This window comes from Excalfactoria chinensis, chromosome 6 (assembly GCF_039878825.1).
Source record: "Excalfactoria chinensis isolate bCotChi1 chromosome 6, bCotChi1.hap2, whole genome shotgun sequence".
Lineage (NCBI taxonomy): Eukaryota > Metazoa > Chordata > Aves > Galliformes > Phasianidae > Excalfactoria > Excalfactoria chinensis.
In genome coordinates this window covers 139,651-166,060 of record NC_092830.1, presented here as the reverse complement: position 1 = coordinate 166,060, position 26,410 = coordinate 139,651, and the positions used below count along the sequence as shown (strand labels likewise).

Here is a 26,410-nt window from a genome sequence, read left to right as displayed (position 1 = left end):
CTGGGCCGTGGCCGGTGCCGCCCCGGAGGCGGGCAGTAGGGCCGGGCCTCTTTAAGTGCGGCCGGGATGCGCTCCGCCCGCTCATTTCCTAGCGCACAGGAAGTGCGGCGGTTGCACGGCGGGGCCCGCGGGTGAGTACGGCCGCCGAGCGCCTCGTCCCTTCCCTGCCCGCCGCATCCTACGGGCCGCCGGCCGGCTCTGTCCCGGCTCTGTCCCGCCTTTCCGCCCTGCGGCCCGGCCGCTCGCTGCGGGGCTCCCCGGGGCCCGCCGTGCCCGGCCGTGGGGTGTGAGCGGGGACGGGCCGGGGCTGTGGGAGCCGTCCCCGGGCGATAGCGGATCGCATCTTTGTTATCGGGGCTCCTCCTGATCTTTTCCGCCTTAGAGACCTCGCTGGGCTTTATCTTCGCTTTATCTTAGCAATAAAATCCGTCTCTCTTCCTCCTCGTGGTCGTGTCGCTGCCTTACCCTTACCCACGCGGTGCGGGGCTTCGGTCGGCACGTCGTGCTCCTCGGCGGCCTCCTGCCCTGCGGCTGCTCGGCCGTCCCGGTGTTGCTGCAGGACAGGAGTGAACGTTGTACCGCCGCTATTGCCTTACTAATCCCGAAACCTGCTGGCTGATGGCAGGAATACAGAGCGGAAGGGGCTGCGCTTTGTGAGGCGGCTCTCCAAGCGCAAGGCAGGTTCGGCTTCACGCCGCGGCTGCAGTGTGAGGTGCGATGTGGGGCTGCTCCGTCAGCGTTAGCTTTGTGGTGGCTGTCGTTGGTTCGCTTGGTTTCGCTCCTTGCTAACCGAGTCGCTGTGCCCGGATCTCTCGCACACACAGCTGGGCCGGCCGGTTGAGCAGAGCTGCTGTGGTGAAGGAGCTATGAGAGCACTTTAGTGTGTGCCTCTAGCGAGGATCATGCAGAAAATGACCGTTTTTCTTCTGGTTCCCCTTAAGCTGATAAGTGCCAGGGCCCACCAGCTTCCTCCTTCCCAGCCTGCAGCGGCTAGAAGCCGTGTGGCACAAACAGGAGTTGCTTGGCTTGCACGTTGCTGCAGGCAGCACAGAAGCTTCTGTGTGTGATTAAGATCTCTGGAGCTTGAGTAGTTCTTTCCTTCCTTCACCCCGTGACTATTTCAGTGTCCTTCTCGGGCATTAATAATACTTTTTAACATAAAAAGTGAGTAAACAGGAAGCCCAAACCCATCATTAAGACTGCTGCATCATGGTAGAAGCTGCATCAAGTTGTTATTCCTGAACTTAATTTCTTTGCTTTTGAATTGCAGCTCTGGGCTGTGTTTCCTCCCTATTGAGTGGGGAATGCCTGAGGGCACAGTCAGACCACGAGCCCCCTGCTAGCTGGTATGGCAGTTCTGTCCCTGCACCAACCTGCTGCTTCCCAGACTGTTACAGCATCCGGGAGTCCTTTATAAGCTGCAATGACCAAATGGCATGAGGATAACCAAGCTTGGGTGAGGAAGGAGATGGAAATCAAATGCTTTTTGCTTCTTTTTTATCACTGAATTGTGCAATATTTTTCTTTCTGTCGTTATGAAGCAATCCTGGGTGCTTGCAGCATTTGCTCACTAAACGCTGCTCAAGGAGGGCTGTGGAGGCGGCTGGTGCTCAGGCTCTCCTTGTTATGAGTGTCCTGAGGTGCCAAGGGGTTGGCACAGAGCGCTGCGTGAGGCCTTTTCAGGTGCATCTCTGCTGCTGTTGAAGCTTGTTTTAGCTACCTCGCAAGTAGGGCTGTTGGTTTCTTGTGTTTGATAAGTGATGCAGACAGATCAGGTAGCTTAATAGTTCTTGGGTCTGAATTAGTTGTGCCAAGAACAAGGTAGGAATGACTGGATAGCCAGTGGAAGCTGGTCATAGCTCAAAGATCAAGTGCTTAAGGGTGAAGGTAAGGGTGCTTGTTATGGTCCTGCCTCCTGCTCAGCATCTCAAGGCTGTGTTGTGGGTTTGTGCTGCTGGTGGCAAAGGGCAGCTCTACCTCTGTTCTCATTGCAGCTCCTCTGCTGGTGATGTGGGTGGGTGCTGAAGGGCACGTCTGTTCCTCAGTCATTCTTTCCTGTCCTTTCTCATTTGTGTATGTAGTATTAATTCACTGTTGAAGCAGCTTCTGCAAGAGGATCCCGTTTCCTTTGTGCTTCTGGGCTTTCTGGCAGAGTTTCTGCTTGGGCAGCTGTCCAGGAAGCTCTTGGGGTCAGTGCACATATAGGTGCCTGCAGTTAAGGTGCCCACTTACTTCTCTGTGACAGCGAGGAACAGCACACATCGCCAATAGGTGGGAAGCATTCCTGACTTAAGTTTGCAGTAGGTGACTGAAGAAAGGTAGCGTGCAGAGCTGGCGCAGTGTTTGGCTGCAGAGGTGGTTGGGCTGAAGCTGGAGGGAGCCGGGCAGGCGGACGCTTGGAACTTCTCCCAAAAACTGGTCATAATTTTCCTGTTCTTCCTCTGACTTTCACTGCAGGGAGCTGCTTTGAAATGAAATGGATGTTCCAGTTGTAGGACAAGAGGTAAAATGCTTTCGGGGTTCATGAGTTATCTGGAGATGGATCCTACCATGTGCGTAGTGGCTGTCACAGATGGAGGCCTTTCAGTGAGCCGGGCAGCAGCTGGCCTTGTACAGGGCCGAAACAGTGCAGTGCAGACCTGCCAGGAGCTTCAGGTAACCTTAGAAATGCTTTGCTTGCATATATGAGATGTTTCCGAGTAGAGCTGCTAAGCAGGTTTATTATGTTTTACCCCGTACGGATACTGGCTTGTTGCGTTTAGTGTTGGTGGCAGATGAACATCAGCCCCGAACTGATGTTCATGTGGCTGCATTATTAATCATGCTTTCTTTTTAGCAAGACAATAGATCAGCACTTGTAATAAACTACCAGAACTGTAGGGCTCCTTCAAAGGGTTGTGTAGGGAGCCATGTTAGTTAGGTGTTTATCAACTAGGGTTTGGGAATCAGGCTGATTTCTCCAGGTGATTCTGCAAGGAGAAGAGACCCCAGTAATTATACAGATACCAGGTGTAGGATCGGGGCTGTTTCCAGCTTACTGCAGCCAGATGCCAGCAATCTGTTTGAGCCCAAGTGGGGGCTGTGGTGCTGCTTTGCAGAGATGCTGCAAGCAGTCAGGTAGGTGTTCAGAGCATAGTTTGGGGGTGTGCTGTGCTGGTTAATATCAGAGAGCTAGCTGTAGCAAGGTGGTTAACCAGGCAGGCTTTCTGCTCCTCCCTGTTGATGTCTCTGGAGTTAGCATGTGCAGAGAAATAGAAGGAATAGGTGAGGGCAGTTCTGCTGGGCTGGGGTTTCCCTGCTGCAGCAGTGAGGCAGCATGGCATTGGGCTGCTGAAGGGTGCATCGATGCAGGGGGATTGAGGTAAGGGAACTTCTGCTTTGGGGCGTGCTCTGAGAACTCAGAATGCTCTTTGTGAGCATGGTTAGGGTGTCTGGAGATTGGTAGCTGGTGGATTCCATCACTTCTGTGAGGTGACGGCTGTCCCAGAGGAGCGGCTGGGCAGCAGCTCCCGGATGAGTCGTGGTAGCACTTCCATCCCAGAGAGGTTTCCCCAGCAGGGCTAGGATGTGGCACAGCTCTGCGGGCAGCAGAGGGCTCCTGGCTGTGGATGCCGAGCCTGCAGAGTGGTAGCAGCACAGTGCTCCTGCCCTGTGATCCCATGCTCTGCCAGGCCTGCTGCCTGCTTACAGTGGGGCTGAGCATCTGAAGCACTGTTCTGCTGGTAGCTGCTGCTGAGACCTGTTTCCTGAGGTAATTTTTTAACTTGCATATAATCCTTTTTAACCTTTCAGATGCAGCTCCTGAGTTGTGCGAGTAGTTGTTCAGTTCTACCTTGCTAGGTGGAAAAGAGAAAAAGGGTAAGGGATTAAGGTGCTGTCTGAGCGGACCAGAGGAGGAATTAAGTGTTAAAGCAGCATCGTGGTTATTGCCAGTAGTACCACGTGTCAGATTTCACTTTGAATAAACACGTTGTGCTAAGTGTCTGTAGTAACAAGTCAGGTTTCCCTGCTGAGAAGCAGAAACAATTGCAGAGTCTCTGCTGGGGGAAGGAAGGACAGAAGCTGGGGATGCTGACCAACTCCAGTCCCTGTGCCCCACACAGTGCTCAGCTCTGCCTAAAGAGGAGGATAAGTGGCCCCTGTGTCCCAAAGGCTGGCTTCAGGGATGGGAAAAACAACGAAGAGATGGAGCCAGGCTAATGTCAAGTATGAGAGAGGCTCCTGGGGTTGGCTTTTTGTGTGCTGATGTCTTTTTCCAATGTGAGGCATTTTGGAGAGAGAATCTCAAGATAAACAGCTCTGACAGGCTGCTAGTTTCTCTCCTTCAGCTCTTCTAAGAGTGACTTTATCGTCAGTTGCCGTGTCAAAATGAGAAATGATAGATGATATAAGTGCATCTGGCTGTGCTGCTGGAATGTACCAGATGTTTCTCAATCATTTGGCTTCCAGCTTTCATTTCTGGTGACATATTCATGCCTGACTTAGGCTGGGAATGGAACCTTAGCTGCCACTGTAACTGTTAGCTCTTCTCAGAGTACTTGTGGGTCGTGTTCCTCCTCCTGTCCTATTTCTGTGGACTGAGGAGTAGCCGACAGATCCCAGCTGTGATACTACGCATGAACTCAGGTTAGCTGATGCCACTTAAAAAAGAAGAAAGCAACAGAAATGAAACTAAAACAAGTGTAGAATGTTCCTCCCCCTTGTGATCCCAGTATCTATTTGTTTTCTAAGCAGGCTTTGGTTTTGAAGGTCCTGTGCCCTAAGTCACAGTTATCCAATGAAACTGTTAGGCTGAAGCTTCAATCAGTGCCTTTATGTTTCAGCTTCCTGAGGCTGGTAATGCTTACAGGTGCTTTGAAGTGACATGTAGGTGCACATGAGGGTTTGACTTCTCACTGTCTTCACTTGCACTGCTACGGTTGCACTGTAGTAGGGTTTGTACCTCTGTGTGAACACCAAGAGTCTCTACAGCGCAGTAGCAATAGGAGAGGAAGAAAATGCATCTTGTCCCCAGGACTGAGTCTGCATCAGTGCAAGTATAGTTATGCTGTGCAAGTTCTGTATAATCAAGTGTAGTTACCTTCTGTTGCGTTTGCTGCTGCTTACTTGTCTTGTATGGGTCAGTATTTAACTGGGGCTTTTTTAGATGTTCAGATGTTTAAGGGTGTTTTTCTGTTCTTTTTAAGGTTATTCATATAATTGCTTTTTTATTCATGTGTAATTGCTTTCCCTCTCCCCCCAAATTAGGCTGTTTTCCTGTGCAAAACACCTTCCACAGTGTTATCTTGTTTTGAACCTTCTGTTTATGCTTCTTGTAGCAGCTGTTGCTTTGTCGTCCTGAAAGGAGCACGAAGGTTTCACTGCACAAACTGTAACAGAGACAACTGTGCCTTCTTGTAGGCAAGCTGAAGTGACTGTAAAAGAGGTGAGCAGTCCTCCCTTGTAATGCAGCTGACCCTTCATTCTTGATTGGTTGTGCAGTGTTGTATGCACTCTTATGAGGTATTGGTTTTGAAGAGTGGCACGCTTCAGCTGGCAGAGTAATGGCTCTATGTTTAGTCTCCTCATGGCTAGAGAGGGCAGGAATGCTTTGCTAATGCTTGTGTGAAGGTAGCAGCTTGTACTTCTGTTCCCATTTCTAGGCTAAACCCAAACACTGTATAAGGTAGGTGTAGCTGCTTAGCACTGTGGTTCCTTAAATTCCTTTGCAATAGGAGGAAGTCTACTTGCTTCTCTGTTTTGGAGGTTTTTTTTAATGCCTTTTTATTTAAAAAATGAAATAGTGCCCATGGTAACACAACAACCTGCATGTTAAGTAATAGAAACTTAAGGACAAGCTGTCTAAAATAGGGAGCTTATTTGTTATCGAATCTGAAGCTGGTGATTGCTTCAGAATACCTGCTGGATAATCTAAAGCCTAAACAAACCACTTAATGCAGTCTTATGTAGGTCAATTTAGGTCAGTGTTTTCTTGAGGAGGAGATGCCCGTCTATTAAAAATAGTTAAACAGTTGAGGTGATTTTATTTCTGGGCTTTTTCTATAGTGAGGATGACGACCAACTCAGTTAACATATCGCTGTGGGGGTTTCTACATTTCATTTCCATTCAGAAGTTTCCAGATAGATGGGCTTGCTCTGGCTTCCACTGGAACAAACAATAGGGTCCTGTTTGTAAGTCCATTGCTTACTTTGAGTTAAGTGTAATAGTAAATAACATGAATGACACTGTTCTTCCTTTTTAATTCTGTAGTGTACTCAAGTTTATGCAGGGACAGTAGATACCAGGGCAAACAATAATCTGCTTCTTTCTATAAATGAAGCTATTGTGGATGTACTTGAGCACTTGGTAATTCATCACAGGCTTTTCATAATGTATGCTGTAGCTTCTGTGTGGGTGTTGGGTTTTTTCCACCTCTTGAATTAAAAATGAAGCAAAATCCTCTTTGGTGATCAGCGTGCACTTCTCATCCTTGCCCTGCCCAGGTGGGAGGCTGGCTGTGCCAGTGCTTGCCTGTGGGAGCTGCTAACAAAGACATTCAGGGGAGACCAAAAACACACTGAGTGAATAGGAGCAATGCAAAACTGACAACTCAGCCTTATCTCAGGTTGTTAGCTGAGCTGCCCAGTGAGGCTTGCTATAGCAACACAAAGGTGATGGATGTTACTGCTAGGAGTCTGTGGTGTGGCTGATGGGCTGCATGCAGCCACTTCATGTGTTTATCAGCCAAGTGGAGCTGAGTTTTTAACAATTAGGGATCATAGAACGGCCTGGGTTGCAAAGGCCCACAATGCTCATCCAATTCCAACCCCCTGCTATGTGCAGGGTCGCCAACCAGCAGACCAGGCTGCCCAGAGCCACATCCAGCCTGGCCTTGAATGTCTTCAGGGAGGCATTCGCACTCATCCGCAGTCTCCTTGGGCAACCTGGTCCATTGTGTCACCACTCTCTGAGTGAAAAACTTCCTCCTAATATCCAACCTAAACCTCCCCTGTCTCAGTTCCAAACCATTCCCCCTTGTCCTGTCACTGTCCACCCTTGTAAACTGCCATTCCTCTTCCTGTTTATATGCTCTGTTCAAGTACTGCAAGGCCACAGTGAGGTCTCCTTGGAGCCTTCTCTTGTCCAAGCTAAACAAGCCCATTTCCCTCAGCCTTTACTCATAGGAAGGGTGCTTGAGTTAAGTTGTGGATCTGAATCAGTCCAGAGTCTGAAGGACACCTTTCTGCAGTAACTCTCATTTCATTGCAAGAGTACTGCAGTGTGTGCTAGAAAGAAGTGATCTCCTATATGGTGTGATCCATGGGAGCCCACCAAGGTGATTCGACTTCCAGTGGGAATGCTGGGAAGGTTAGTAAAGAGACAAATAGCCAATTTGGATAATTTTAAGAGCTTAGTGGAAGAAAAAATCTCTTGAATACCTATCAGATAATATGAGCAACCGAGCTTGAGGTCTGATGTAGTGGGTTGTAATACTGTATTAGGCACTGAACTTCAAGATAAAATTATGGCAAGCTTCTGCCCAGTGGAAGCAGCTGTGATGTAAATGGGCGCAGTTGTGATGCACCCAACTTTCAGTTTTTGCAGTATTTGGTCTTTTGGTATTTAGAATACTTTGTGATTTTTCACTTTCCTGCTGGCTTGCTTGATGGTACATCTTGCTTTAAGTGGATCGTCATGTGCAGCTTTTCCTGTCCAGCAGAGTGAATGAGTGTGTGTTGCAGGCAGCTGAAAGCAGATCTATCCCAGCTGGGATAATAACATGTTGGTTACGGCTAGCCCAGTGTGAGGGTGAGAACCAGATTAAAGATGTGTTCTCACTTTCCTCAGTATGCTGTGCTCCATAACTCCTCTTGGGTCGTTTCTTTGCTTTTCCCTTTCTGCTAACATTCCCAACAGCAGAAAAAACCTCTTTGGGTACTTGTTTGCTTAGAACTGTGTAACACAGCATTGGAATGGCTTCCTTTGACTGTCCCGTGGCTGTAGCTCCGCGGGCTGCTGAAGCACTCAGCATGCATTTTTGCATGCTGAACGTTTGGTTTGAGGTCTTTCATTCTAGGGTTTTATGCAAAGATTCTCTTGACAACAGAGGTGTTGAAACCAATGCAAAAAGTTCATCAAGTGAGACAATACCTGCTGGTGCTGTGTTCCCAAGCAGTACTAGGAGGCTTTCACTGAGTACAGAATAAAAGGGAATATTCAAGGGATGGTGTTGGATCTTAAGCTTTCATTATACCTCTTGCCAAGGAAGTGTGTGTGTCTGGGGGAATTTAAGATGGCTAATGTCTGTGGCATTGTGGGTGAAATTAGAAATAAAAAGAAAACCAGATGGAGTTTCATAGTCAGTCAGACTGTGACCATCTGTGGCATGCTGAATGGAAGGGGCACGTCTGAAGTACAACGTGTTAAAATGAAGCATGTCTGTGCAGACTGGCATCAAGTTAAAGCAGCATGCTGTTTCATTACACTCTGAGCGTGAACGTTTTCCCTCTTTAGAAAGAAGTATTCATCCTCTGCAATGTGGAACCCAAACTGAGCTCTAATACAATAAAAACAAATTTAAAAGCATTTTCTTTTACCGTGCTGGTCTTTTCCCTTGTGCATAGAGAATCAGCAAGCTCTTTGGTAAGGAACAACCATTTCCATCGTTGAATAAACATAAGGCTTGAGAAATGCAGGAAGGAATAACAACCAGTTGATTCTGGAAAAGGAACAAATCTTTGTCAGCATTGTATAAGCCTCAGAGGTCTCACAGCAAATATTTTCGTTTTGAAGAGTTGAATTGAAGCAAAATATCAGCATCTGCAATTAAAATTTGGTCTTTAAATGGCAGAATGCCGATCATGGGAACTATTCCATGAGGTCTTTTTCACACAATCAAGGATGGCCTGGGTTGGAAGGGATCTCGATGATCATCAATCTCCAACCCCCTACCAGGGAGCCTTATTTTTGTGAGCTGTAGGATGAACCATATTACACTGAATTAACTTTTCTGGTGTGATACTGAGGATGTTGCTTTCATTTGCTGATTGATAGGCTTGTTTCACAGCCTGCTTTCTCTTGTTATAATCTTCTGCAGTCTGGGAGGAATTTCTGTATTTCTTATAATTGTGTTGTGCCAGGCCTAAAACGTTAGCAAATTTAGGTTGTAATTACGTTGGGCTCATTTTGCTCTGTTAGACTTACTCAATTCTCTTTATGCCCAAAAGAGAGAGGACAGGCTTCTGGCTTAGTTTATTCGAATAAAGGGGGAGTGCACTGGGACATCCCCCTGTGGGATCTTATCAGACTGTGCAGATTCCTGTTAATCCTAACTATCTGACAACTCTGTCCTTTCTTCCCTTCCTCATTGGCTGCAGTACTCAGAGGTTACAGACTTCCCTGTCTGCCTAATCATAGGGTTGATAGGTTGGAAAAGGCATTAAAGATCATCGAGTCCAACCATGACCCAACCATGCTACCCTAACAACCCTCTGCTCAATCACATCTCTGAGCATCACATCCAAAGGGATTTTAAACACACCCAGGGATGGTGATTCAACCCCCAACCTGGGTAGCCCATTCCAGTGCTTAACAACCCTTTCTGTAAAGAAGTTTAATGTGTCTTCCTCCATGTGTTAGGCTTGCAGGTCCATTGTTTCTAAGTTTGTCTATAGAGCTTTGTAACTAAAACCTGATTTGGTGAGAGCATACGGATGGAGTGGGAAGCTATTTGCAAGCTCTTGCACATCTACTTATTAGCAAGGGCATCTTGTTGGCAGGCATTTGATTACATGCTTTTATTTTCTGGGGCATCTTCAAGCTTCTTTTATCTCAAAATATGTGTAAAAAAGAGGATAGAGAGAAATGCTGTTCTGGGGGATGATGCCTTACAGTACTGCTGAAGTGTTACTGTATGGATCTTATACTGCTAATAGAGCAAGTACGGCAAGGCAAAGGCCCTCATTTGTGTTACTAGTAACTCGTAGGTTTTGGGAGCCTTTTCAACAGGCAGTGCGCTTAAAGGTAATAAATGAGGGTAAATTCAAGCCCTTTGAGGTACGAATCTGACTCGTTTGATTCTCATTGCAGAAGTGACACTGAAAAAAATACAGAGGTGTTCAGATGGATTCAGTCCCCACTGTAACAAACTAACTTAGACCTCCAGGTGCCGTTTAAAAGCTCAGTATCGAACTTAACCAGTTGCATAAACATTCCTTGCATTCACAGGACCAAGGGAAGTGGTGGGGAAAATGCCTGTTCTTTAAAGCATAGCTCTAAAATTGTCAGAGATAGATAGTTAAGGTGTATCTCTGTGCAAAAGGCTGTCCTAATAAGATGGTCACTAGCTTGCTAGAAAAGGGTTTCAATTAATGAGGTATAATTAGAGCCTAGGAGGAGAAGCATCATTGAGTTCTCTGCAGCCCAGCACATGTACTTTCTGTCCTTGCTGTTGTCTGATAGAGTCTTAATCTCCCAATGAGTTTTGTTCTCCGGACACCACATCATGCCATGTTTTCATTTCTTTCCAAGTAAAGAATAAGACCTAAAGAAACCTTGTGACTCCCCAGGGTTGAACACAAGGCAATTTGTTGATAGGTCAGAGAACTGATTTAAGTTCTCTTCCTATTAGTAATTGTGGCTTCACCTCTTGCTTTCTAACAGAACCAGAGAGCAGCAGGAAGTGTGCAAACATCATACAGGCAGTTTTGCATTAAGGAACACTTGGGATGTTATTGCATCGCTTCTGTTAACTAGTTCTAGCTTGTAGGTTTCTCTCTAGTCTCCTTTGACTCACCACATCTGCACCATGGTTTTCAGTCTGAAGACACATCTGGTGTTCTCACATGGATTCATTGAGGTGTGACTAACTTCTGACTTGTTTGGATTTTAGGTGTCTTCTAGAGTTCACTTGGCATGCCTGTTATTCATTTGGTGTCCAGTAGCTTCACAGGAGTACAAAAAGCTTCGATTTCATGTAACTATTGCTTTTAAGCTGCTATATGCCAAATCTCTATGTAAACCATCAATTTTAGTCTTAAACTGGGTTGTAGGCAGGGATTCTCACACTAGAAGTATTTTAATGGTTTCAAGCATCATCAAAAGGCTTCATCTGAGTGGCTGCAAGTGTGAAGCTCCTGCAAGGTTTTGTGTATGGTAGGTCTGGAAATGCAAGAAAGGCAACCATCCATGTTGGTGATAGAGTCATAGAATCACTCAGGTTGGAGGAGACCTTAAATATAATCGAGTCCAAAACATATTGAATCTTTCAGGCTTTGTTATTGGAGCTTGCTTGCAAATAATGTTGCTTTGTATCACGATGCACACAGTACCTGGTACTCACTGAAGAGCTATCCTGGTGCTGGAAGCCAGCTGAGAAGGGGGAAGTGCTGCAAGGAAGCATCAGAAATGTTGCAGTGATATGATCCGTAGCATAATAAACACATGAAGCATGTTGTGGCAACAGCTTTATGTTCAAGAAAGACAGTCTTAGTGACTGGTGGCAGTGATGGATAGCAATCTGCTCAGCCCGTGCCTAAAGAATACCCGAGTGTGCAATTTTGATTTCATCAGCATACTGAAATTATACTGAAGTTACTCAAGCTCCTATTATACAACACAGTCGAAATGCATGCAGGGCAAATAGATTGCTTGGGTAAGTTGTAATCAGCTCAGCCTACTTTTTACCCCCAAGTTTTAAACCAAGTATTTTATTTGCATTAGGAAGTGTAATCACATAAATGGAGCTTTATTTCTGCTGTATCCTTCTCTCTTCTTGCTTCTTTATACCTCCACTGAAGTAGGCCTATGAATTGTTTTGTTCCCCATCATTTTTGGTATCTTCCTTTTGTGTTACTCACTTTTTTGTGTGTCTTTCCTTGCTCTGCTCTAAGGGGATCGCCAGTTCCAAGTGGCAGTGTCTCTTTGCTCTGTCTGTCTAAACTGAAGGGTAGAAATGGCAGTGAGCAAAGTGTCTGAAGCTCCCTTTCTTCGCTTAGGAATCTACATTTGAAACCCAAATTCTGTTCAGTTAGCCTTGATCCGGAATGATGATTTTGTGAACTTAGATATTGAAGTCCTCAGTGCTTTATTCATGAGCGAATAATTACGCCCTAAAAGATATTTACTTAAGTAAAAGCAGATGGAAATACAAATTGCTGCTGCTTGTTCAAAATAGCTCCTGGGTTTTTTTAGATGAGTGGGAAGGGCATGTTTTCTCTTGTTTTTTCCTTCCCACAGGAAGAAAAAAAGGAATGGAGTGAAAACTTGATGAGAGCCCCTGTTTTAGCTAGCACATAGCTGGCTGCGTGAGCAATGCAGATAGCTATTTGTGCTGGAAAATAGCGGTCTGAACACTGTGCCAAAGGGAATAACTGGATGGTGCAATGGAAAGAAGTTATCCTGCCCCTTCCTGTTGCATTTCCTTGCATCTGCGTGTTATAACTTTGTTGGTGTTTTTTGTACTGGCTCTCTGCTTTGTAGGTCTAATATACGTCTTTCTTTCAATTTTAGGTTCTGTCTTCATTTTGCTGACTCAGACCGCGGATTCCAAAGAGAGGAGAGAGAAGTGGAATACAGAACTCAAGTGCCAAAGGAAAAAGTCAGACTAGCCAATGGCAATTACCACTGCTGACCTGTAGACTCGTTTCACAGTGGGAAAATGAAATGCTTTAGATTCGAAGCTTATAAAATGGCTTAGGCAGACTTTCCTCGCTGAATTTCAAGTGGGCTAAAAACTAACTGCTTCTGCTAGGAAATGGAAATATGATTCCTAGCTGGTGTCTTCCTTCTTGTTCCCTTTTTGCAGTTTTTTTTTGTCTGGGATAAGAAATCGTAACCTAGTTGCATGGATCCAGCCAAATGTACCGTTGATGGTCATGGATGACGTAGGAACTCGTGATTTCTGGCTCTGCAGTGACACCTGATTAGGGAAGAGATTGGAAATTGCTCGTGTGCTACATTATCAGAGCTTGCTGTATCACTTAAGGTCACACTTTCTTCCAGTTCCTAAGAATCAAACTGTGGGGTGATGTTCCCCAGGAGGCATGTGCAGTTAAGCTATCTTTGTTGTTTGGAGACAGAAATAAGATGAGAATGCCCAGAAGAGGCTTAGTAATTCAAGCCAGGACCCGTTGGCTGTTAGTGGGCATTGCTTTTCTATTCAGTTTAGTCTTGCTCATGTATTTGCTTGAGTGTGCCCCACAAACAGATAGCAATGGGTCTTTACCTGGCATTATAGGTGAGAACATGGGTAAAGAGTACTATCAGGCTCTCTTGCAGGAACAGGAAGAGCATTATCAAAGCCGAGCTACTAGTCTGAAACGTCAGATTGCCCAGTTAAAGCAAGAGCTGCAGGAGATGAGTGATAAATTGAAAACTCTGCAGGACAAAAAGAGCCCCAAGGTCAACGGTGTGAACTACCAGGGCACCAAAGAGCAAGCATCAAATGATCTCCTGGAGTTCCTTCATTCTCAGATCGACAAAGCTGAAGTGAGTGTGGGGGCAAAGCTGCCCAGTGAATACGGCGTCGTTCCTTTTGAAAGCTTTACATCCATGAAGGTGTTCCAGCTGGAGATGGGGCTCACTCGGCATCCGGAAGAGAAACCTGTTAGAAAGGATAAACGAGATGAACTGGTGGAAGTTATAGAAGCTGGCCTGGAAGTTATTAATAATCCGGATGAAGATGATGATGATGATGGAGTAGGAGAGAGGCAGCTTTATAATGAAAATGACTTTGTGGAAGGTATGTCTATTAGTTGCTTCTAGCCAGTTAATGAAATGTTGCAACAGGCATTTAATGTTTAGGTTCTTTCAGGGTTTTTTACCTATTCAAATGTAGTCTTGAACAGTTATTAAACAGTAAGAGCTTATATTTCCAGCAGGGTATACTACTGCTTTGTTACGTTGTGTTTCAAGTAGGAAGCAAGTTATCCATTTCCAAAGAGGGGTTCCATGAGAAGCGTACAGGGGAAGCTGTTTCTGCTTAAAATATTGAGGCATTCCTAACTGATTTTAGCTTCTTTGTTGCAACTGCTAATTGTTTAGAAGTAATTGAAAGATTTCTAGAGAAACTGGTTGCAGTGGGAGGGAGGAACCCATTCCTTTTCCAGCATAGTTAAGCTGCTTGGCTGTGAAGGTGCAAGGCGTTTTCGTCACTCATCTCTACATCGCCTTCAGGTAATAGTCAGGCTTCTGACTCATAGAGTTGGCGTGATCATACTGAAGGGAGCTGTTGGTTGACTGATGCGTTTCAATCATGTCATCTGAAGAGACCCTTCACTGTATACTGGTCCTGAGGTCTCCTAAGATATGCAACCTTGAACTGGGTTTGCTGGGGAAAAGCGTGCAAGTAGGTTAAATGGAAACATGGAACTGTTAATGTGAGTACTTGAGTTTGCTTGTTTTCTCTTCTGTTCTTTCAGCACTTGTAAACTTAATTAGAAAGCATATTATAGTAACAAATACAGCCATCATACTTTCAGCACTTACTGGCATGCTAAAAAATGCATTACCTAAAATTCCTGTAAAGCTTGGCTTTCAAGGTACTGTGGTGAAGGTGATTGTCAAGAATGGCCCCAGTACTTGCTTTTTTGTGTTTACTGTACTAAATACGCCTCATGCTTCCATCAAAGAAAAAAATTCGGACTGTGCTATAAATGAGAGCATTACTACAGAAGGGTTTTTGGTTCTCAGCAGTACTGATGTCAGTACTGCTAAGCAAGCGTGGTGGAAAAGGGTACAGCTGGCCTTGAAATAATCAGTTGTTTCAATCAAAGATGATGCAATTGCTCTGTAGCTCAAAAAGAGTCTGCTTCTAACAGCTACTGTGTTTAAAGTTTAATGCAAGGCTCTTCCTTCAGGAAGGTGAGTTGGATGTTGGATCCAGTTCACTGTGTCAGTGTATTACAGCCAGTGCAGCATTAGGCCCTCATTAGGGTTTTCACTTACAATTGTATTTGATCTGGAGATGGTCATTCTTGGGGCGCCTTACTGTTTTATTTCTAAGAGTGCAACTGCTTTTTTCTTTGTTTCACATACTGTTCATGTTCCAGAGGACTTGTATTGTCTATACTGAAGTAGATATTCACTCTTGTTAGTGTTATTAACTTCAGTGGCTGCGGATGCCCATCCTAGGACCTTAGAATCGTACTTCATACCTCTACTTCCATTTGCACCAGTGTACATATAGTTGTTGTTGGAAATTAAACTGATTTCTTGTTGTTCTAGAGACAGTTTTTGACAGTTCCTGTACTCAGATTGCATAGTTTTGTGCTGCAGCTCACATGGATGTGTTAGCAGCTCTGTAGTGATGTGTACTGCTGTCCTGTCCTTTAGATAGAAGCTGTGGGATGTGTGGGTGTTGTGTTTGTGTATTTGGGAAAAAAACAACTGGCTAATTTAGATACTGGGCAAGCCAAAAAAACCCCCTACGTATTAGCAGCTTTCTGTTGTTGTTTCAAAACATGAAGTTAAGAATTAGACCCAGCTGTTAGTGGGTCCCCCCAATGTCTCACACTGTAGCTCCATGACTGGGGCTCTTGTGTGTTAGCTCACTTGTCGGTGTCTTGATAGAAGTCCAGGTAGGAAGTTGATGCCTTTCTTCTGTGTCTACTGGAATAAACATCTTCGTTCCTGTAAATATCCAAAGAGCACCACTTAATGAATTGGGATTGTTCGTTTAGAGAAACAATTAGCTCGTGCTGGCTTGAATTTAAATGCATAGTTCATCATTTCTGTTCTGTGTTCTCTCACTGTGTTTTTAAATAAGGGATTCGGGACTAAGATTAGTTTTAGGCAGTTTGAAACAGGAGGCTAAACCTGCGGATTTCACTTATTACTCTGGGGCAGAAGAGAAAACGTGGTAGTGTAGTAGTTAATTCCTGGTCATTGCATTTTAATATAGGTACTGGGATACTGTATCTTCCTCTCAATGCTTTCTCTTTTATTTTAACCCTTTTTGCTGTGGTAGGGTTCTTGGGTTAGCAGAAAAAGATCTGGCCTGAAAGTACATGATTCCTTTTGCATGATAAACACTCCTAGATGGGCTTATGTTTACATTTCATATGTAAATTATGTTTACATTTCACATACAAATGAAAGTATGTGCAACTACAGACAGCGAGCATAACTGCTGATGTGGGACTTCTAGGGTAGAAGTTGATTAAAGGTAGGAAACTTGATCTGTGTTTCAATAATACTGAAAGAGGAGATGAGTAAGAGAGGAAGAACATAATATTAGTTATCCATCCACAAGCTGCTTCTTCAGAATCTAATTCAGAAGCCTTATCCCAGTGCTGTAAGCTCAGACTTGGGACTCGTTGGGAATCTTTGCCAACCTGAACTGTTTGTCATCCAAATGACCCCTTTAGTATGTTCTAAGACCAGAAACATTTCTTGGACCAGGAGTAACAACTGTTAAATTATTTCTGCTGCTTTTTACTTGTTTTCCCTGTAGAGCTCTGTCTTGGATGGCAGCCAGAATATCCTAGTTAGTAAGTGGGATGTTTTTTTGTTACATAATGAGTCAGTCCTGGGCGTTAAACTGAACATAGAGAGTGGTAGAACTGGTATTGGTTCTCTTTGTTCTCAATTGCGCTTTCTGTGCACGGAAGCTTTAATCTACTCAATTTAGTAGATTACTTTAGGAGATTCACTCTTAGCAAGGGGATTAACTCTGGAAGGATATACTTGCTATTAAAAACAGTTGTGGAATGGATAAGTTGTTGAGATCCAAAGGTTTGGAATTCTCTATTCCAACAGTTGAGTGCTGACAAGGCAATATGCAAACCTGGGTTTGTGAAACACTGGTTTAACTCCATAAAATTATTCTAACATAGATCTTTTTATTCTGCCCTGTACCAGACCTCTGTTCTACTCCGTTAGACTGTGATTTAGGTTGATCCTTTGACTAAAGATAAGGTATTGACAGCTGTGCGGTTTTACCCATTTTAGCATAATTTTCATCTTTATGTAGCTATTGGATGCGAGAGAAAAGGAATATAGTACTCAGTACTGAATTCTGGTATATACAGGAGTGCTGGTGCATCAGCTGCTCCTGTAGCCAAGCAGGGTCCAGTGCAATTAACTGGGCAATTAAGTAGGAGAAATTTCTTCATGTCTTCTTAATATGAGGCTAGCGTGAGGTAGTATCAATAAACGATTGGCTACACAGAGCCCAGCCAAGTCTTCTGTTAGCTTTATAGGAAACTTCTGCCTATGTCCCTGGAATACCCACGGATATGATAAAACACTGCTGTTCTAATTAAAATAAACACTGAACTGCTTTACCTGACGCTTCCTTTTAGTTCTCAGGAGAAAAGTGCTTCTGAAAAATGCAATTGCTGGGATCTTTGATGTCATGAATTACTTGTGTGACTTATTCTTCAGGTTACTATCGTACAGAAAGAGATAAGGGGACACAGTATGAGCTGTTCTATAAGAAGATGGATGGCTTGGAATACAGACATGTCACATTGTTCCGACCGTTTGGACCCCTGATGAAAGTGAAGAGTGAGACTGTCGATATTTCTAGATCAGTCATTAACATCATTGTCCCCCTTGCTGGAAGAACTGAGGCATTTGCACAGTTTATGCAAAACTTCAGGTAGGTGCATGAGATTATACAGTGAGCATGTTGCCGACTTCAAGTATTTCACTTTCAGGATTGAGTTTCTATTCTGAGAGGTCTGTGACAAAACTTAATGATTCCAGCATTGCGTGCAGCTGCCTGGGGATGTTTGTTATTTCATCTTGCTGTATGGAGAAAACGTTCCTTCCAAAAGGAACTGAGAAGTTCACAAGCAGCACCAAACCCCTCTTAGAGCAAATGACAGGGCTGTTGTGAGCCTGGCCACGTGTTGTTGAATATCTTTGTGTTTATGTCAACTTTTGAGCTCCTGTGTATCGCATCTTTCTGGTTCTAACATAAAAATGGGGGAAGATGTGGGAAAACTTTGCTTTCTTCGGCCTGACCAGAATACTTGCATCTGGTAACACATCTAAACATGGTTTTAAAGTGTCACCTGTACCATTGCAACCAGTAATTGATATCAGCCTATCTTCCTGCTTCTAGGGATGTGTGCATTCATCAGGATAAACGTATCCACCTCACAGTGGTGTATTTTGGACAGGATGGTCTATCAGAAGTGAAAACCATTCTAGAGTCCGTATCTAGGTAAGTGAGCCCATACAAACATTTGAAATGCTTTTGTCCAAGATGGGAGCAATACAAAGAAGAATCTTGCTGTCAGTTACGGGCTAGCAGGAAAACAGCTTCATTTTGGTTGACATTTTACAGCCTAAGCTGCACAGTTCTTGGTGGGAGACTACTAAAAATCAAGCTTAACAAATTGAGATGAACAGCAGTGCCTTTGAGGTTTCAGTCTGACAGTCTGAAAAACTGCAGGGCTGAATCTTGCCCTGAGTATTCAGTCATACTAACAGACTCGTGAGAATTGAAGCTGTTTTCAAGTGGACTTTATGTCAGGGTAGTTGTTTCATTGGAAAATGGGCTTTTATTTAATGATAAGTAAGAAAAATGATTGGCATCTGTAGTCAAGGAAGGCTGGTCAGCTGCAGAGTCTGTCTGAGAAGCAGAGCTTTGCTCTCTGTCTTCTAGGTAATACATAGTGAGTCCATTTCCTTCTGCTGTAAAGCAGCTCTGAATGAAGCATTTCATCCTGACTGTCAGAGCAAATAGCATTACACTAGCTTTATTACAAAATTGCTTTATGTTGCTTTTTTTGGTTCCAAGAACAAGAATGCTCAGTGGAAAATCAGACCCGCCTCACCTTTGGGTTGGTTAGTAGTAATGTCTAACTGAGAAGCTCCTGCTCTGGCCTGAGCTCTTGTTCTCAGTCCTGAGCCCATGACAAATGTTATGAGCCCATAACGTTTGTGAACTTAGAATGGGCGCAGACAGCATTGTTACTGGCTTAAAATGTCATGGTCAGTTGATCTGGCATGCATGGAAATTTTCTAGGAAGCCTGGAATGCTTCTGTCTTACTCCCATGAAGCCTGTGTGACACACAGCCTGCAGAGTGCTGGCTGCTTCTGTTTCTGGGGCACTTTCTGCCACCTGCTGTGTTCCCTATGAGACCTGCCGTTCCTCTGACAGCAACCAGTCAGGCTCAGAGTGGCAAACTCTCAGAGCCATTATCTGGCGTCATTTCAGTGGTATTACTGCTCAGTTTCTTTGCTCTGTTCTCATCAGCAATTTTCCTTTGAGTCACACACCTTGCCTGAAAGTGTTTGTTCCTCAGATGTATTTCCAACCCCTTGTTGCTATTCCTTCACTCTCATATAGAGAGTGAAATGCATGTACGCTACTGGTCTGTCACAGCAATGAAAGGCAAATGGGCTGGGTTGTGGTGGCATCGGTATATTGATGGTCTTCTGTTGCATGAGTTTGGTGCCTCTCAGATGTGTTTGTCCTACTCTCAGACGTGGTGAGGATGTTAGAAGAACAGACAGAGCTGTGGTCTTCTTTGAATGATGGTTTGTAAAGTTATGGAATAAGTGTTGCTCTGTGTACAGTCTGCTACTTGAAACACACAGCCAAGTGGAACTGATGTTTTCTCCTCATCCTGGTGATGTAATTGGATTTTTTACAACAGCTTCCGGAGCTACGTTACTGTGAAATGCTGAACAAGTATAAATAGGCCCTTCCGCCCCGCGTAAGGATTTATTTTGGGTTCGGCTTTATTTTCCTTCTAGAGAAACTAACTTCCACAATTACACGCTCGTCTCTTTGAATGAGGAATTTAACCGTGGCCGGGGACTTGACATGGGTGCCAGAGCCTGGGAAAAGGGCGAGGTCCTGATGTTCTTCTGTGATGTTGATGTTTACTTCACAGCCGAGTTCCTCAACAGCTGTCGCTTAAATGCTGAGCCTGGTACGTTCCTTTAAGTTGTCTTGGTTAGCTTCAACTAATCTGAATTGTGTGTATGGTAGACAAGCTTGAATGATGGACCTTAATAAAACCATGCACCTAGGAAAATGAAACTTGCTCTGTGCAAGTAAGAAAACAGCATAATGGAATGGAATATTTGAGGGAGAACTTGTTGACATTGAGGGTGATATATCACTGGAACTGGCTGCGCAGAGAGGAGGCTGTAGATTCTCTTTCTCTGGAGATACTCAAGAGCCATCTGGACACCTTCCTTCCTGTGTGACCTCATGCAGGGAGCCTGCTTTAGCAGGGTGGTTGTCCTCAACAGTCTTGAGAGGTTCCTTTCAACCCTTAGAATTCTGTGCCTATTTAGGCTGAGAAATAACTTTTGCCTTAGGGTAGCTTGTCTTAAGAACACATTGTACTTCATTGTACAATGAGTGCAGTTTTCACATTCTTTTTCAGATTTGGCAATCTGAAAGAAAGCTGGACAGTTGTTTTAGCAATCAGACTGCATGTAAACTTGTGTAACAGATTGCGGTGCAGGGCTTATTGTGAAAAGTCTTTTTGTTGTTGTTGCTGTTGAACCAAAGTCTCTAACAAGCTTTTCTTCTCACGCTTGCAGTTGCATTGCTGAGACACATCACAGTAGAGCTAAATAATGTGCTCCTTGCAGGAGCTGAGCTAGGGTTTTGCATTTACCTCCTCAGTTCTGAGTTCTTCTGACCTCCTTACCTGACTTTGAGGCTTATTCTGCAAGCTTTGGCAAAGACAGATTGGGCTTTACTGAGTTAACAAGTGTGCTAGTTAAGACCTTCTCATGTCATATATGGGTTTTGTTTCTTAATGCTATTCCAGATTTCTTGAGGCCAGAGAACTTTCTCCAGATGTCAGTCTGGAATGAACAGGTATCTTCACATCATACACAGACAAGAGATGGCTATAAGGCAGAGCTTTGGGTTCTAATTGCTATTCTTTCACTCCTGTCTCTGTACTTGATTAACTGAGTTGTATATGTAATAGGAAAACTTTGGGAATGCCTCATGAACTTCCTCATGGAAGGGATTTTGAGAGCCTGTTTATCAGTTTATGCTGTCACCTCTGCTTCAAGTGAGATCTGGCAACATTTTGTCCACATTCAGAGCTAATACTCAAATCAGGGTTCTGAGCAATCCTGTGGGCTGTCACTGTTAACTTTACACAACTGGCTTAGCAAGAGATTTTTGAAGACCTTTATCAAGTCTCCGGAATAGGCACAGAACTGCTGTCACAGCCTAAGCAGGATATTCACAATGGTAGATGTTCTTATTGAGAGCATCCTGGAAATAGATGCATTCCTTTGCATACCCTGCGTTTTATCACCTTGCCTATTTGCAAGTGTTAAGTGCTGTTTGGACTTCAGTGCTTTTGTAGATCGATTCACTGCTGAGCATAGATGTGTACATATTTTCCCTAGCCAACCCCCCTGTCTTGCCTACATGATGCTATAGACTTCCTGAATGGAAAATTCTAGCAGTTAGGCCTTAGATTTGTTTTCCCATGATGGGTAATAACTTATTTTCCCATTTCTTCTTGCCTTCGGAAAGGGTGCTCCCAGTGAGTAACAGTTACCTTTTGACTTTTAGGAAAAAAGGTTTTTTATCCTGTGGTATTCAGCCTCTATAATCCTGCCATTGTCTATGCTAACCAAGATATACCACCCCCTGTGGAACAACAGTTGGTGAGTAGCGTGATTTATTCTGAATGGGATCGATTGTGCTTTGTATTTGAACAGAATTAAATGTAATTTAATGGTCTGCTTGGGATATCTTGTAACTTCCAGCAGAGTTTATATAAACACCTTTCTCCATTATGGGCAAAGCATTTTGGAAGATAAGCTCGTCAAACACAACAAAACTCATTCTTAAATGAGCTTGGAGTTCTTTTTAATTCTTAAATGCGGAACTAAGCAAGTGAAGTTGGTAGCGCTTGACCTGTTTCTTAATATTGGGTTTGAACGTCAATACTTCAAGGGATGGGAGCATAACGTGGCAGCAACTTTCATCCTGTACTCCAGCAAGTAGAGCAACTCTAAGGAGGAAACTATAAATACTGCTTTATAAGCTTCTCTCGCTTCTTATCTAACTCCAGTATCAGGAAGTGTGCCGTGTAACTCAAGGTAGGAATGGTGTCAGTGGCCTCTACTCGTGCCATGTTAAAGCTATATTCTCTGCAGATTGTATCTTTTATGTTGTTGTCCAATTCTACCGGTATCATTGGGTGTTATACCACTAATTTCATCTTGCTTTTGGTATGAGAAACCCTATTTCTAGGGAACTTGTAATCAAAATGATACACAAATAAAGCTCACAAATATTCAGTAGAACAGGTTTAAGAATAATGTGTGCAACTGTTGTATGTGTGAACCTTAGTTGCCTAACGGTGGAATGGCTGCTATAGAGAATGTCCATGCTTACTCTATGTAAGTAGGATACACAAGAGGAAATTGGGGTTTAGCAGCTGGACTTCTGAGATAAAGGAAAAAAAACAGGATTCAAAGAGGGAAAGCGTATTGCAGCACAGCTTTACTGGACATAATTAGTCCTCCTTTGTGTCCTGGGAAGGTAAGAGTGTTCTGGAAGCCTTCAGAGAGTACAAGGGAAGCCTTTGGCCTCAGGTAGTCACATCTGAAAGGGAATTTCTTGCCTGAAAGCTGTTTTATGTGCTTATTCGAATCCGAAATTTATGGTAACTGAAATCAGGAATCTTACTTGACCAATTGTGTCTGGTTGGGTAAATGCAGCATTAGAAACTGAATTGGAGTCCCAGGAACAGGTGGTTTGGCTATAGACTCTCAAAACTTTGCTGCTTGGTCTGACTGGATGCATAGATAACAGGTGTGGTGTCACTGGAAAGTGCAAGTGACAACTGCAAGGGAGTAAGTGTTTGGAACTGGATGGGAGAGGTTAAGGGATGAGAATAACCACATGCCTCAATATGTGATAAGACAGAAGTACTGGAAGCATTATATGCTGTATCCTGCACTGAGCAAACAGTCAGAAGACTTCAGGGTTCTACTAAACCAGGTGTAATGTACGGCCTTGGCTGCGTGTTGCATTTCAAAAAGCTTTTGTGTTTAAATTGTAGGTACACAAGAAGGATTCTGGTTTCTGGCGAGACTTCGGCTTTGGGATGACTTGTCAATACCGGACAGACTTCCTAACTGTTGGTAAGAGAAACTGGGGAGAGGTGTTTAAAAGCTAATTCTCTGTTCTTATCTGACTATAAGAAGTAAACATGCTTCATCTTGCCCAAATCCAACATTCCAGTCTGCTGACTATCAAGTCAGACAGAGATCAGATGTTTCTGGATCTTCTGTTTCATCTGATGTGTGTGTGCGGAGCTACAATATTCATTAACATCAACAGATTTTCACACAGCCTCACACTTCTTTGCACTGCGTGCCTGCCTGAATGGAAATCAGAGTTTAAGAAACACATCTCGAATTAGCCTCTAAGAGAAAAAATACTAAAAGCCTTGCTTTTAAATAAGCTTGATTCATTGATTACTGTCCAAGACTTCACAAATGTACTTTGGCACCCTCTTGTGGCATGCTGTTAAAACTGAAAACGGCTTGATGTAATTCAATTTGAAAAGCTCTTGATGATCTGCTAGGAGGTACAATGGTTTAGATCTGTGTGCTGTATGATGAGTTGCACGCAGGCTGATTTCTAGTAACAGGCATGCCATGTGTCTGCTATACTGTGCTATTTATACTAAATTAAGGCTTGATACTTTTAGAGCTTAGGATGTGTACACAAGTCTGAGCTGGTTTTCACTGCCGTCCTGGGAAGGCCAGAGAAATGTTGAAGCTGTGTAATAGATTCCTTTTCTTAATCCATCATTCTGAGTTGTGACCTATGGAGTCATTGCTGGCTTTTTTAGAGAGGGCCTTCTCTATGGTGCACGACTGCCTCAATTTCCAGCTGCTGAAATCCATTATGATTGCTAAAAATAACAACAAAAAAGCATGCCCAGCGTGGTTTGCCTGCAGTTTTCTGCAGCTGTCACATGGAGTGTCATGGTTAATGTGATTTGGGTGCTCTCTTGGAAGGGGCTCTCTGAAGCCAGCAGTGCATGATCTGTGTCCTGGGTGGTACCACCACAAAGACGTGCTGTGTTTGGAGCTTTTTGCTCTCAATTTGTCATGCTTTGGCATGGAACGGTTCTACTTAATTGCTTCACTTCATATAAGATAGTATGATAAGCTATGTGAGGAGTGTTGCTCTTTTTACCTTGGGAATAGTTTGTGTGTGAAAATAACATTTCCTGATGCTGTTTTTATAGGGGGTTTTGACTTGGAAGTGAAAGGCTGGGGCGGTGAGGATGTTCACCTTTACAGAAAGTACTTGCACGGTGACCTTATTGTGATCAGGACACCGGTCCCTGGTCTCTTTCACCTCTGGCACGAGAAACATTGTGCAGATGAACTCACTCCAGAGCAGTATCGCATGTGTATCCAGTCCAAAGCCATGAACGAAGCCTCTCACTCGCACCTTGGGATGCTGGTCTTCAGGGAGGAGATTGAGACTCACCTCCGTAAGCAGGCTTACAGGACTAACAGTGAAGCCGTGGGTTAAACGGAGCCCCGTGACAGGGTGAAACTGATGACTTCCAATTTGCAATGAACCAGCATCGTTTTACAGCCTTAATTCAGCTTAGAAATGCAGTGCCTCTCTTTTTCAATGAAGAAGAGTTTAGGGGTGTTTTTGGTTCTTGTGTTTGTTTTCTGAGCAGTTGTTTGACTGGTACTATTTCCTGCATATCTTACAAGTTCAAGCACCTCAAGTAAGCAATTGGAGAGCACATGTAGTTCAAAGAAAGCATCTTCGGTATCGACTGGAGACATCAGTGGAACGTACAGCTCAGCACTTCTCCACATGGTACATTTTGATTCTTACGTTTGTGTCATTTCTAAGAATTAAATTAAATCCTTTGTGTTATCTGAGTGTTTTCAGTCTGTCTGGCTCACTGCACTGTGACTTGAGAGGGATGTTAGGCTCCGTTGTAGAAATGAGAGGTGTGGCAAGGAGTCTTGCTGAAAAAAGATACGCAGTTTGCTCGTAGGTTTGCTGACTGTTCCAGTTGTTGGTTTTACAGCAATACCGGCGCACTGCATTTGCTGTATTAACAGATGTTCACGTTGTTGAACATGACATACTCCACGTGAAAGGGCGTGGAAATGCAAGCCTTTTAAAGTGGAATTCTAGTGTTTAATGGAATTTCACACTGCTGAAGACACCACCACCTTATCTTGGTGCTGGATCAAAGAAGTTGGGAATGCTCCAGTCATGCATTTCTGGCTCTAGTCTTTTCCCACAGCAGTTACTGCATTATCAAATCCCTCCTGTTAACCAAGCTACGCTATGAAATGTGTATTTTAAAGATTTTTTTTTGCCCCATTCCTTATTCAACAGCCTTGCTTCCTCATCTCAGCCTTTAAGCTGAGGAACTGTCACTTCATTGTCGTGTATATTTATTAGAGACCCATTTTCTGTTATACCAGTTTTGTCCCTTTCTCTTCACTCTGGCATTTTCCTGACACCTTTTCAGAAGGCAATCATATATTCCAAAGCAATTTCTTGGACTGGAAAAGCAAGTGCTTGTTTCACAGGATACTTTCCATTCTGCTGATTATCCCACATAGCCTTATTCTTTCTCAATTGAAGGTGAGGGAGGGGGCTGTTTTCCCTTCAGTTGGTTTTGTGTTTTGGAGGGAATGGAAAGGGGTCAAGCATGCGCAAACAGAATTACGCTGTGGTCTCATGAGCGTCCTGTGCAACAGCGCTGCTACTTCACGATTTCCCCTTCAGGTATACTGGGATGTGTACAGGGAGGTCACTTTTCTTCGTGCTGTCTTATATGCTACCACACGGCATGCCTCATTTTTTAATGTATTTGTTTGCAAGAATTAGTGCTGAGAATGCCGATTCAGTGGTTAAACCATTTGCTTGGTCTCCACTGAGTCGAGAAGTGAGGTGAAAACCCTCCTCAAACCAGGTACTTCAGTTCTGTTAATGGTTTTGATTGATTTCAGTCGGCTTTAAGAACTCTGAAAGCAATTAAAGATCTAAATGGATGACTTTTCTGAATAACAGATGCTGTGCAAATAGTTCCGGGCGCTGATCCTTTTATATGTACATAACATTTGCCTTTATGTAACTTATTGTGGAGAACAGTGTACTGTATTGTACTTAGAGTGAAGAGAACGGATCGCAAGGCTTCTTGCAGTTGACATTCTCTGTATAATAAATGGAATATCTGCATTTTAGAAACGGTTTTAAGCTGTTTATTTGAAATAAGGTGTTGTGCAATAATATCTTACCAGGTAGACGATGCACCAAATTCAAGTCGTAGTGTGTCCATTGACAAGTTCAATGAGCTCATTTTTTGCATCTCAAGCGAGTATCTATCCAGACAAGATATGAAACTTACATTTGAAGTAGTAGCTGTTGTACTTTAAGATACCCTGGTGGTGAGTCCTGACAAAGTAAGACAGCA

At 43.8% G+C, this 26,410-nt stretch overlaps 1 protein-coding gene across 5 annotated transcripts; it reads left to right on the top strand.

The window, feature by feature from the left end:
* The first annotated feature begins 59 nt into the window (after nt 1-59).
* Nucleotides 60-26,181, top strand: CSGALNACT2 (chondroitin sulfate N-acetylgalactosaminyltransferase 2). Of its 5 annotated transcripts, XM_072340708.1 has the most exons (11): nt 80-131; nt 1,271-1,456; nt 2,458-2,655; nt 5,319-5,425; nt 12,491-13,721; nt 17,366-17,582; nt 18,051-18,152; nt 19,695-19,873; nt 21,496-21,590; nt 22,997-23,078; nt 24,197-26,181. In XM_072340708.1, exons 5-11 carry the CDS (start codon nt 13,067-13,069, stop codon nt 24,487-24,489), a joined length of 1,623 nt encoding a protein of 540 aa, XP_072196809.1. In that variant the 5' UTR covers nt 80-131; nt 1,271-1,456; nt 2,458-2,655; nt 5,319-5,425; nt 12,491-13,066; the 3' UTR covers nt 24,490-26,181. The 5 variants fall into 5 exon arrangements, with proteins under 5 accessions (XP_072196812.1, XP_072196814.1, XP_072196809.1 ...); XM_072340710.1 differs by lacking the exon at nt 1,271-1,456; XM_072340711.1 differs by lacking the exons at nt 1,271-1,456; nt 5,319-5,425 and having other exon boundaries at nt 60-131.
* Nucleotides 26,182-26,410: the final 229 nt, after the last annotated feature.